Source organism: Chionomys nivalis, chromosome 25, assembly GCF_950005125.1.
Source record: "Chionomys nivalis chromosome 25, mChiNiv1.1, whole genome shotgun sequence".
Taxonomy (NCBI): domain Eukaryota; kingdom Metazoa; phylum Chordata; class Mammalia; order Rodentia; family Cricetidae; genus Chionomys; species Chionomys nivalis.
In genome coordinates this window covers 1101506-1115000 of record NC_080110.1, presented here as the reverse complement: position 1 = coordinate 1115000, position 13495 = coordinate 1101506, and the positions used below count along the sequence as shown (strand labels likewise).

At 46.8% G+C, this 13495-nt stretch overlaps 1 protein-coding gene across 3 annotated transcripts in view; it reads left to right on the top strand.

The window, feature by feature from the left end:
* Abtb3 (ankyrin repeat and BTB domain containing 3) overlaps positions 1-7449 on the top strand; it is a 232945-nt gene extending 225496 nt beyond the window's left edge. For all 3 annotated transcript variants that reach the window (XM_057758173.1, XM_057758175.1, XM_057758172.1), the window contains 2 exons: positions 1830-1943; positions 5253-7449. In XM_057758173.1, the coding sequence (XP_057614156.1) occupies positions 1830-1943; positions 5253-5462 (324 nt within the window). In that variant the 3' untranslated portion in view covers positions 5463-7449. The remainder of the gene's footprint in view (positions 1-1829; positions 1944-5252) is intronic.
* Positions 7450-13495: the final 6046 nt, after the last annotated feature.

Sequence of the window (13495 nt, the reverse complement as noted above, 5' to 3'; positions counted from 1 at the left end):
TGGGCATGGTAGCACACACCTTTAATCCCGGTACTCAGGGGGCAGAGGCAGGTGAAGCTCTGTGAGCTGGAGGCCAGCAAGGTCTGCAGAGGAGTTTCAGACCATTGAAGGCTACAGGATGAGACCCTATCGTTTAAAACTAATTAATTAGTTAAATAATTTTTTTAAAGCAGGCAGTTTAGTACCTAAAGTCCTTCAGCCCAATCACATTGGCAGTTTATTTGACCTAGCTGAGCTTGTTTGCTGTCCTGTAAAATGGGCATACTCTATCTGAGATGGTTTTAAAAATATGTTTTAGAAGATTCTTGTCACCTTTGGCCACGGTGAATGCTGTAGGGCCATGGTCACTAAGGGCCCAATTTGTCCTGCGTCCTTACCCTTCTTAACCCCCACCCCACCCCCATGATACTCCAGAGACCCTGGACTCTCTGGACCCCTCCTCCCATCCTATACTCCACCACAGGGACAGGTGTGACCTTTTGTAAGCATCTTAAATTTTACTTTCTGCATTGACTCGTTTGCTTACTGGAGACTGTGATAGAGGGGCTGAATGGACAGGCAGAGGGGTGTCCACATGACAAGTTCAAATCTCAAGTTCTGTGGAGTTGGAGTGTGCTGCCTTCACAGGACAGGGGCATGTTCACCCACCCAGCATCCCTCAGACCCCCTTTGTAAGATACGATGGAGGTGAATGGACTTGCATTTAAGTTTCAGCCAGCCATGATGGCTCATGCCCGTAATTCCAGCACCTGAGAGGGATCTGATGATCACCTGAGACAGACAGCAGGCTCCAGGCCAGTCAAGGCTACAAACTGAGACTGTGTCTCAGGCGGAAAAGAAAAAAAAAAATCACAAGAAGGCTCATGATAAACCCCACTTCCCCACCTTGGGGGAAGTATAACTTCCTCTCCCAGAGCCTGCCAGTTTCAGCATACTTCTGGGAGCCTCCATGGCCCAGGGCTGACCTTTGACTGGGTGTGGCAATGGTCCGATGGGATGAAGACCCCGACCTTCTGGACTCTGTCGTAGAAAGTGGGAGTGCCATAGCATCTGGATAGGAAGTCCCATAAAGAAGACAGGGTGAAGGTCGGTCCCTGAGCCAGGATGGCGAGGAGCGACACTGGAGTGGAGATGCGGAGAGGACAGGCAGGGGGAAGCCACAGTCGTACCCACCTTGCTAATGGGTGTCCTAGCCCCTCCTCCTTGCTGGATCTGATTTGGGATATTTGGGGCTGACCTGCTATGAGAGGTGTGTCTGTGATCCACTCCACCCTGCCCTCCACCCACAGGAAACTTTTGTAACTAGGGCCTGCTCCCCTGGTCTCACCTGTGCATCCAGCATCTCTGCTTCCTGACCCTCAGTCAGGTACCCTGTGGAGTAGATTAGCTGCTTTTCTGTTGCTGAGCCAAAACACTATGACTGGGGCAACTTGAAGAAGAAAAGATTTATTTGGGCTTACAGTTCCAGAGAGATGAGAGTTCATGACAGCCAAAGGGAGGAGGCAGATGGCCAGCCCGGTGGCTGAAGCTGCAGCTGAGAGCTCAGGGCTCTCATCTTGAACCACAGACACAAAGCAGAGAAGAGCCAACTGGAGTAGAGGAAGGGCTTATGTTCTCAAAGCCTGCTTCCTGCGACATATATCCTCCAACAAAGCCACACCTCCTAAACTTGTTTCCCGGACACTGCCACCAATTGGGGACAATGTGCCCAAATGCCTGGGACTATAGGAGCCATTCCTCACTCAAACTATCACAGTGGCTCACTCCTATGGTTTGCTGACCACTCTTCCCCATCTCTACCTCTAACAGTCTCTTTTTATGAATTCCAGCTTCTGTCTGCCGCTAAATTTTTCCAGCTGGAGGCTCTGCAGCGACACTGTGAGATTATCTGTGCGAAAAGCATCAATACCGACAACTGTGTGGACATCTACAGCCACGCCAAGGTAAGCCTCTCCCCTGACCCCAAAGCCGGCCCTGTGCTCCCGAGACTGTTCCGGGGCTCTGTGGCTTGGGATTAAACTCCGGGCTTCAGCACACATCAGCCAGTCGCTCCACTGCTGACTTACGTCCCCAGACCGTAGGCCTTTCTTTTCTTCTCCAGATCTGACATCTCCTTGTCCTCCCTTTCTTCCTTGAACACTGGAAAGTAAGCCAGGCAATAGTGTCCCCAGGAATGTTACTCACTCTTCCCTCACAAGAATCATCACAGACTGATTCCTCAGGCATGGACTGGGCTCTCGATTCTGCTTCCCTAATCAGGGTCTAATTAATGTCTCTGCTATTAATAGAAGAGTTTAGAACGGTGGGTCTCAAAAGGTGGTCTCCAGCAGCAGCAGCGGGGGCTGCAAGAAGCATTTTAGGTCACACCCCAAACCTATCAAATTAGAAACTCTGGACGGTGGTGGGGTATTCCTGATTCCCGTGCAAACTCAAATGTGTGTCAGGTTTTTTTTTCTGTGCTGTGATAAAACACCACAACCAAGGCAGCTTACAGAAGAAAGGGCTTATCTGGGCTTTCAGTTCCAGCCAGATAAGAGTCCATTGTGGTGGGTAGGCATAGCAGCAAGAGGCAGAAAGCCAAAAGCTCGAAAGCTCGTGTCTTCAAAGAGCAAGCGTGAAGCAAAGAAAATGAATTTGAAGTGGTGTGAAGCTTTTATTCTCAAAGCCTGCCCCCAGTGTCACACTTCCTCCAGCAAGGCTGCACCACCTAAACCTGAAACAGTGCCACCAACTGGGGATTGCATGTTCAGATGCACAAAACTATGGGAGATACTTTTTGTATATACTACCACAACGGGTGAGAACACCATTCTCTTCGTGTCTCTGGGGCACATACACACACATGCATGCATGCACACACACATGCACACACACACACCCTACACACACATACACACACGCGCGCGCACAGACACACAGTGTTCTGGTTATGTGGATTAGAACTCTCCATCCTTACTTTGACCCTGAGGCTGACATGTTCTACCTGTACCCCAGCTAAGCAGAATTTGTCTTTGTCTGAATGGGATGCCTTGCATAATGGCACCACCCAGAGAGGCCTTCTGTGTTCAGGAAGAGAGCCAGGGTCTTCCTCCTTTCCTCCCTTAACCATGGTCATTTGAATTGCCCCAGAAGCCCGACCTCCACGGGTAGATTTTCTGTGACTTTTCACGTTGGCAAGTCCTGGCCCAGTCCCCTTAAGGCTCCTTAGCTGGCAGCATCAGCTTCACATACCATGGTTTATTAATGCCAGCTGATGCCATAAGAGTTTCAACAGGGAATGCAGCAAGGACTTCTGTGGCAGGGGAGCAGACTCTCCCAAAGTACACCCATGTGACCAGGGCCTCTGCTCTGACAGACACCAGCTTTACCTCCAAGATCCCATCCTGGAATAGTGCCAACATCAACATAGGCCATCTGTGATATTTACATGAGGGAAGGGCAGGGCCAGCTGCCTCCTGCCCGGTGTGTACACTACTTCCCTCAGCTATGGGCGATGCAGCTTCGACAGATGCTCTCCAGCCACTGGGATTCCTCTCTGACTGTTTGTGCTTCAGATGGACGGTAGTGCAAAAAGAAGCAGAGAAGCAGGAAAGCTTGCTCTGAACCAGAGGAATCGCAGGCATTCAGATGCTAACGGCCAAGGTCCGGATGTTAGCAAAGACCCCCACAGCATCAGCCCTGTGCTTCAGGGAAGCACATGAGTCCCAGCTGTGGGATTTAGATCGATGAGAAAGCCAGCCCATCCGTGCGTGGGTTAGCATCTCTTCTTCCTAGAAGCTGTCCCAGCAGCTCAGTCCTGAGCCTCTGACGGTCCTCTCAGGTTATCTCTGTGTTTGAAAACGAAGACAAGCTGCTTCATCAATTATAGAAAAACTCAATCCAGGTCTAGTATCGTGGTGGAAAGAACAAAGGTCTGGGAACCACAGGAGTCTTTCTGGTGTTGATTGACCTACGTGTTCATTGCTAGTACCTTACTCATCAGAATATAACAAAGAAGTTTGTAAGGCCTTCTAGGCCTGGTGGCTCACACCTGTGATTCCAGCACCCTAGAGGCAGAGACAGGAGGATAAGGAGTTCAAGGCAATCCTCAGCTCCATAGAAAGTTTGAGGTCGGCTGGGTATATGAGACGCCATCTTAGAAGGGAAAAGAAATCAGCGCAAGACATGGCCTCTTCATTTAAAAAACACAACAGAGAGCCGGGCGGTGGTGGCGCACGCCTTTAATCCCAGCACTTGGGAGGCAGAGGCAGGTGGATCTCTGTGAGTTTGAGACCAGCCTGGTCTACAGAGCTAGTTCCAGGACAGGCTCCAAAACCACAGAGAAACCCTGTCTCGAAAAACAAAACAAACAAACAAACAAACAAAAAAAAATAACAGAGGACTAGGATCAGCAAACATGTTCTGTAAAGGGGCAGATAATTATTTTCAACTTTGATGTTTTATTTTGTTTGTTCCTCCTTGAGTCTACCTCTAGTACAGAAACAATCGAAGATAGGTAGAAAATGAAAAACATGACAGTGTTCTACCCAAACTTTGTTTATAAAACAAATTGTGAGCCAGATTTAGCCCGGAGGGCTGTAGTCTACAAACCTCCTCCTAGAAGATGAGAAATGAGAGCTTCAGTCCCATGTGAAGCTGTAGATAGTTGTGTGGAGATGCTAAAGTGTGGTGTATAGCGTCCATTCCGTTAGTATTAACAGATGCCATACCTAAAAGTATGTTGTGTTACCTTCCACTTGCACTAACTTGTGTGGAGTGGGACTCACCTACAAAGCAATCTCCAAGAGCTAGACCTCTCGGCCTGTTTCCCTTCCTATACAGAATGAGGCCTTGTCCTGTGATACCCAAGAGCAGGACTGCATGGCAGGAGTGACCTCTGTGCTAGGAGCTCTCCTAGCTGAAGAATTTGATGCCTGTATGGTGACTATATGGGATAGGACCCCAGCTCTGACTGATGCTTCAACTGCTGAGATCTCTTGAAGACCATAGAGTCTCTGTGTGCATCCATGTCCTGACAGTACTCCTAGGCTATCCCACCCATCCTGACACTTGGGAAACTTAGGTTCAAAAAAAAAAAAAAGACTGGACTTGCACAAGGCAAGATGTAGAAGAATGAACATCAGGTCTTTGAGTAGGAGTTCCAAAGCCACAGCCTGGGGATAGGAAGATGGTTTGGTGAAGCATCAGGCTGATGCACCTGAGTGAGTGGTCTCCATCATGGTAACCACCTGCTTCCTTTCCTCTCCCCACAGTTCCTTGGGGTCACGGAGCTCTCGGCATACTGCGAAGGCTACTTTCTTAAAAATATGATGGTCCTCATCGAAAATGAAGCATTCAAGCAGCTCCTGTATGACAAGAACGGCGAAGGGACGGGCCAGGATGTGCTTCAGGACTTACAGAGGACGTTGGCCATTAGGATTCAGTCCATCCACCTCTCCTCCTCCAAGGGTTCCGTGGTGTGAAATGCCTCCATGTGGCAAATGCGGTTCCGTGGTGTGAGATGCCTCCGTGTGGCAAATGCTTCCCCGGAGCAAGATTTCTGGTTCCCTCCTGCACTGGCTCCACAAAACACACATACACAAAAATTGTCCCTGGCGTCTCTTTCTGCTGGGCCAAGGAGCTGCCTCCACTGCCTCAGCCTCTCTCCAGTCAGTGATCTTGGCTTCTGTGTGCTCCTGAGTGAAGAACCTTCCGTGAGTCTGCAGGTTAGATTGTAGCTACGTCCAGAACCTGCAAGCCAATGCAGCAGCCAAGCCACCTCCAATGGAAAGTGCCCAGGAGCCATGGACACCTTCTGCTGAGGACCACAGTCTAACAGATGGACCAAGGCTGAAAAGGCCCTCTGCTTCCTGGTTGACTGCCGAAGAACTCAACCACACAACCTTGAAGAGCATCACGTGACAGACAAATGACTTTGGAGGCTGTTCTTGCTCAGGCAACAGTCATGGTGGTTAGTTATAGACGCTGTTGCTCAGCATGAGGAAATCCCACGGCCAGTTTTTAGGGGCGGGAACTTTTTAAAAAACGTTCATGTGTAGCAAACACAGAGCAGTCTCGTAGTTTCAAATATATTTCTAAAAGCTTAACGGTTCATTTTCAACTGAGTTGTGTTTAGGGGTTCTTTTGTTCTTTTTTTTAGACAGTAAGTTGCAGATCCGTGCCATGTAAACTTGCATCCAACAAATTCCTGCTGATATTATCTATACAAGGTCACATACTCCTGCCTTAGCGATTCAATCATGGTTACACAAAAGAGGTGCACTGCCAACTGCCAACTGTCTCTAATTATCTCGAATTCTGTAGTTGACAATACTCTGCATGCTGACCGTGGACTTAGGTTGAGACTGAGACACCCCCATATAACAAAACATGCATTTGCATGGGACCCGAACCTATAAGGCATCATGCCGTGCTTCATCTCCTTTTGCCAAAGTAGATAATGTTTCCTGACTTCCTGCTAAAAGCCCATTTGGTGAAACAAACATATTTGTTTCTTTTCTGGTTATGAAGGGTTCTGGGGATGCTTTTACAGAAATGTGTTCATTTCTGATACCGAATAGGGGTGGGGGAGCACGTCAGAGAATTTGCTATTAATCTCAGAGCTTTATCTGTATTCTCAGAAGATGTTCATAGTTTGTTACTAGCCAGAGAGTATGACTATGTAATATTATTTTTAAAGATGAAAAGTGTATGATAGATAGGCTCACCACTTTCTGCATTCTGAGAGTGTACAGTCTACAATTATCTATGATGAAAATTTATATTGACAGGGTTATGTTTGCTCTGCCTATAATATATATATACATATGTGTGTGTTTGTATATATATATACATATATATATGCAAAAGAGATTGGTAAAGTGCCACAATACTCCAAATAGTTCTTGAGTTGCAGCCTTTTTGCTTCTCGTTATTTTGAATCCTAGATACATTACGGTTAAAAACTGGGAGGGTGGTTTTTAATCTCTTAGGATGCAAAGTTTTGTTGATAAACCTATTTCCTAGCATGCTTTATGGAAGTTGCGCCAAACCCTAGAGTCTAAAGGAACTTGTATCTTCCACCTGTTGTCCTACTCGCTCAATGCCTGTCAAGGACTCACATTGAGTCTTGTTCCACGGGTGTGGCGGGCACGGTATCCAGTCCGAGTCCGACTGCAGTATCACCCCTCTGTGGTGCAAGTCCTTGAGGCCTCTCTTCCATGTAGTCATTGTGAACCATCCCTACCATCAAATAAGAAAGGGAACCGCTGCTTGAGGTGACAACCAGGTCACACACAGGGTGGCATATGGTCACTTATCTTCAGGGATACTGCTCCCTAGCCTAGCTGGTTTCTCTGTAAAGGTCTAATGCTCTCTGGACCTCTGTGTGTTGATCTGTACATTGGTAACTCCCGCCCAGGCTTCTGTTACAATTTGGTGTGCTTTCTCTGTCATTAAAAAAAATTTATTTCCCACAGTCTGCATCCTCTGTGTGGTACACAGGAGCGCCTCGTCCCTTAGCTCAGGCCTGGGGTCTTCCCTCAGCTGAGAGGTTGGAATGTGGCTTTGCAAAACATATGGAGAATAGGAACTAGACAACATAGAGGATGGGGTGCATGTGGAGATGGCAGTGGGAGGGGTCTGGAAGGGTCTGTGTGTACCTCTGAGTGATTCTCCAGGTTTCCTTTCCATCAGTCAAAGGGTATATATATATATATCAGCCTGCTTCAGAAGGTTCTTTGGCACAGTCTGGGAAAGAGCGTTCGGGAGAGAAGGAATATAACCTCTCAGGACAGGAAGCCCACCATTTCTGACCTGCTTCTCCCCCTGCATAGAATCAGAGAATGAGCTCTTCAGTGTGTTTCTTTTAGCAAAATAAAATGAGTTTTGTAGCCACCACCAATTCTTATTGTAACAAGTGGCTTTGCCACTCATGAGAGCCTGTGCAGGGACTCTCCACATCTGAGGGACAGGGCATCCCTACTTCTGCAAGATTAACTCAATTAGCCTCAACTGTGGCTTCTGGGCCCACCCCCATGGTAATTTGGTGCTATCCCTAAATACCATTCCTCTTCTCTGAAACAGAATCCTCACCCCATTGGGAAACCAGGTGTGGGCACCAACCACTGGCTAAAATGGGAAACACGCAAGGGCGGAATTGGATGGAAATTCCTGGGATTCTTTTTGTTATTGTTTTTATTAAGCCATATATTTTTCTCTGCTCCCCTCTCTACTCCCCCACTCTCCTTCTACCCTCTCCCATGATCGCCACGTTCCCAATTTACTCAAGAGATCTTGTCTTTTTCTACTTCCCATGTAGATTAGATAAACCTGGGATTCTATGATGCCGTTTGCTCCTCTTTCTGATTCTTTGTGGGTTCCACATTGAGTTTTCATGTAAATTCCCAGGCAGAAATGTCACTCCAGCTTGGGTGGGGAGTCCCATGAAGAAGACTTTTTATTGCATTCAGGAGTTGCCCTGGGATATGTGGGCAAAAAGTCTAAGAAAAGCACACCTAACAGCCTAGGGTCTGCTTTCAGAACCCAGCACTCACCTCTCTCTGCCTGCCTGGAGTCGTTCATGACTGTTACCTCCTGCCACTTTTCATGCCCTTTCTGACCAGTGCCCCATCCTCCAGAGACCCTGGAAGGCTGACAGTCCATTCCCAGGTCCCTCTCAACAATAGATGCCTTAGAATCTCCCCTTTCCAACCTGGTTCTGCCCCCTGACTAACCCTGAAACTCTGTACAACTCATTGACATGTCTAGTTTACATTGTCGTCTGTGGAAAATTTTTTCAGAGGGGTCACAGCTCAGTCAGTAGAGTGCTTGCCTAACAAGCATTAAGCCCCAAGTTCAAATCCCAGCCACCATATAAACCAGATGAATGGTCCACACCTATAATTCTAGCAGTAGGGAAAGTAGAGGCAGGAGGATCAGGAAGTCGGCTCCATCCATGGTTACCTGTGAGGCCAACCTAAGCTGCAGGAAGGAAGGGAGGAAGGAAGGTAAAAGAAAGAAAGTGTAAGATAAAATTTAGGTTTCACTACAATTAGCTGGTAGTATCAGAAGGGGTGTGCCCTGTAGATCCCCCACTGCTAACAGCAGAAAGAAGGCATTCCTAAGCTCTTAACGCTAAGCAGAGGGAAGAAGGAATTAGCAATTTGGACAAGCAAAAGAACATTTAATGCCTTGGTCTGTTGTTTCTAGAATTTTCTACATGATTCCCATGATGCCTTGCAGTTTCCCTCGATTTTCCTGTTCATCCTAAAGGATGTGGGGAACCTCCCTGAAAACTTAAGTATCTTGTTTGTAATTCTTGTTCCCAGCACATTGCCTCACATGGTCAGTCAACAAAGAATGGTTATGTCAACATAAGCAAGTTAATTTTCTTCCCTGTAAATAGGACATTTTTGAATATTAATGTTCCAGGGATTCATCCTCCAAATCCACTCAAGAAGGTAAGGATTATGTCCATGACTCCCATAATGTTTGCCTAACGTTCCAGGCTCCACGAAAGATTAAAAAGAGCCCTGACCCCACCAGAGTCGCCCGCCTGGCAGGAATGAGAATCGTGGTTCTGTGGATAAGGAGAAGGTAATCACATCTCCTCAAATGAATCCCAGTAAAAATCAGTCCCGGAAAAACCTGGGACCCCTGTCACCAGGGCACCAGCCCCAGCCCCATCTGCCCCTTGCTGCCTTTTGTATGGCCCCAACCCCTCCACTGAGAAATGGCTCAGACTGCTCTATCTGCATCACCTCTGGTCCTCCCCACTCCACTGAGGCCAGCAGTATGTCTTTGGACTAAGCCTGTGAGGAAGTTATTATGATTTCTTTTTTTTTCCCCCACTCTCTTTAAAAATAACGCAGTAGATTTCGAACTTCCTGCTCAGGAGGAAAAAAATAGAACCTATACTCAGCAATCAAACTGCACTTTCGCTCCCGCTCCTGATGAGACATCAGATAATGAGTGCCCTGCAGAAGGACACATCTCCAAGTTTAGATCCGAATAAGAAAAGACAATCTGTCTGTGTGAATAGGCAATTAAAAAAAGATGCCCTGATGTTCATCTACTCCTGTGGCTGTGACTCTTCAGAGTCAACCTTCCGATGAATACTGAATTTTAATGTCTTAAACCTCTGGGGTAAAGGGAGAGCTGAAAGGAGCAGAGGATGGTGGGTGTGGCCAAAGGGCTCACTAGGTCCTGCTTCTGCCATCAGCTGCTTGGGAGACCTTGGTCAGGCCTCTTCCATGTCCTGGACTTTCTTTCTCATCTCTGAAACAGGGTACATCGGAGCTGGTGTTCTGTAGGTCTAGACTCTCCCCTTATTACATTGGTATATCTCAAAACCTGATAGCACTGTTTAGCATGAGAGAACATTCTGGAATGCATTGGTAACATGATGTCTTTGTCAAACAGGCTCCCAGCAGGAAACCAAACACAAGCCTCAGAACAAGGTCCCCAGATATTTAATTCTGAAGATTGCTCTCACGAGATCAGTCACACTGTGAGCATCTCGTTTTCAACTCGCTGGTTTACTTCGTGTTTTATTTATAGATTTGTAAGAAATGGCAAAAATAAAGGCCCATGTCCCTTCCCCACAGCTTCCTCCAATGGTGGACATTAGGTATGTCTAATATACAAAACCTGGAAATTGGCATTGGTATGGTGTGTGCTTAGTTCTGTGACATCGTATGGAGATTCATGCAAACACCACCACAGTCACCATGCCACCACCACAAAGATCTGCCTCCTGCTGCCCTTCTAGTGTTAAAGACAAATATTCTCAGTGTCACACAAAGAAGCACACAAATGAAGCAAAGTAGCTAAGCCAAGCAATGTCTCTTTGAGAAAAGGGTTTGACCCCACCCGGGCTAGCAAGCACACTAGGACAAGAAGATCTCTTGACTTTCATTTTAAAGCAGGTGAAGATTTTGTCTTTCCCCCTGTAGTCATTCAGTTTGGCTAGTTTTAAAGGAATTGGCACAAAAGAAATTAAGAAAAGTAGAAAGAAGTCAGCACTCCAGGCCATCAAGTTCTGGGGGATGCTTCAGGGCCTTTTGCATAAATTTAAGTTTTACTAGGTGGGCGAAGATTCATGGGATATTCGCTCTTGGCAGGCTTAGCTACCTCTGACAGAAAAAAAAAATATTTTCCTCAATCAACCAGTTCCACATACCACATACCAGGCACTTTATTCCTGACAAGCACGTGCCTGCTCAGCGTTTCTGTATCTCCGTTATTTCAAGAATGTTATAGAAATGGAGTCATACAATAGTACCAAGTGTGTGTTCCTCCTCCTCCTTCTCTCCCTCTTCCTTCTCCTCTTCTTTCTTGTTTGTGGAATCCAGACTTGAACCCAGGGCCTCATTCATATTATGACAGGGATCCTCCGCTGTGCTACAGCCTTGTTATCTTTTCTAAACTTTTTTATTCTGAGACAAGGCCTCACTAAGTAGCCCAGGCTGGGTTTGAGTTTGTGACACCCCCCCACACACACACTCAGCGTCTTGAGGTGAGATGATCGGATATATCCCTCGGAGCAGCATAGATACTTTGTTCCTTTTTAGTGTTAAAGAATTATCTCTAGAGATGAAGCATAGATACTTTGTCCCCAGAGCATAGATACTTTGTTCCTTTGTAGTGTTAAAAAGTTCTCTCTCAATACCAAGCATAGATACTTTGTCCCCAGAGCATAGATACTTTGTTCCTTTTTAGTGTTGATTCTCTCTCCATCCCTTGCTCATTGGGTTCACATGGGCCTGCTGGAGAGCAAACCCAGACCCTCCCTATGCCAGGCAAGCAGGCAAGTTCCAAGAGGCTGCATCCTTCTCGCTATGTTCTCAGGAAACATGGTGATGAGATGACTTAGCTCTGGCAGCTGATTGGTGCTCACTCTCAGAAATAATTCTGTCTCCTAAGCACTGACTCGGGTCAGTGACTGCAGCATGTGTCACAAGAAAGCACCAACAATCCTGGTTTTGTGGTAAATCCCTGGGGTCCAGGATGCCTCCTCCTAGGCTAACCAGACCTTTATCCGATCTGTAAGTTCTTTCTACAGCTGGCGTAGGTTGGGCTTTACAGGCTCGTTATGCATCCAAGACCTGGGAGTGCTGTGACAATGCAAACTGTGATTCAGCCCCGTTGATGAGGCTGGACCAAAGGCCACGCTTTCACACTCTACACCTAGGCAAAGGCCTAGGGTATAGAGGTCAGAGGTTCATCTCCGCTGCCAGGCCAACCTATAGCTTTTATCCTGTCACCTGGACTTTCTGGGGACTCAATGTGAGTGCTGTTGGAAGCTTGCTTTCTGCCATAGGCAGTGAGGACAGCTTGGATATACATCTGAGAAAGCCCTTTGATACTCTCTCAGTCAGGGTAAGCCTAAGGTGTTAGTCACCCCTACCCTGTTCCTGCCTTTCCATTCCCTGCTCAGACATTGACTCTAAGACAGATTTGCAACTTCATAGGTACTGTCCTTTCTACGCAGGGCACCCAGCTGTCCCCACAATGTTAAACACCCAACCTCTGTTGCTTTGATTCATCGTTTTCCTTCAGGATTGGAGAAGAAGGAAAGAAGGTCCTGATTTATTTTGACTTGGTAGGAGACAGCTTCTACACTCACTGGAGTTTGAAGCCATGAAGTAGGAGGGACACTTGGGAGGGGGAAGATGGGAAGAAACAAAGATGCTGTCCCTTCTGTGTTTGTGTCAACATGCATTGAATAATGAGGAGGGGTAAAGGAAATGGCTGCTGGGTGTTGGGGGAATAGTGAATGGGACGAAGGCTCTTCTCTGTTTCAGTCATTTATTTTCGTTCCTTGTCAAGGGAATGAACAGCTGTAGCTTCAACACTTGAAAGGGCTCTCCCTCAAAGATCATGTCTGAAGAATAGTGAAAACACTATTCTCTACAACATAGATAGGAAGGGAGCACATACAATCTACTTTTCTCAATATTCCTTTAGTTAGCCTTTGAATCTCTGTCCCTAAGCGGCGAGGGTCTCAGTTGGCCCCTTGTAAACGGAGACTGTTTTTTTATTTCCCAGCCACCCAGACCCAAAGAACCACACAAAAACTATATTAGTGCCGGGCGGTGGTGGCGCACGCCTTTAATCCCAGCACTTGGGAGGCAGAGGCAGGCGGATCTCTGTGAGTTCGAGACCAGCCTGGTCTACAAGAGCTAGTTCCAGGACAGGCTCCAAAACCACAGAGAAACCCTGTCTCGAAAAAACCAAAAAAAAAAAAAAAACTATATTAGTTACAACACTGTTTGGCCAATGGCTCAGGCATATTCCTAGCTAGCTCTTTTAGTTAAATAAACCCATTTCTTTTAATTCATGTATTGCCACAAGGCTATATCTTACCATCTTTCTCCTTGGGCAGTTACATGGCATCTGCCTCACTCTGCCTTCTTTCTCTCTGCATTCAGTTAAGTTTTTCCGTCTACCTATATTCTGCCCTGCTATAGGCCAAAGCAGCTTCTTTATTTACCAAGGATAATAAAACACATTC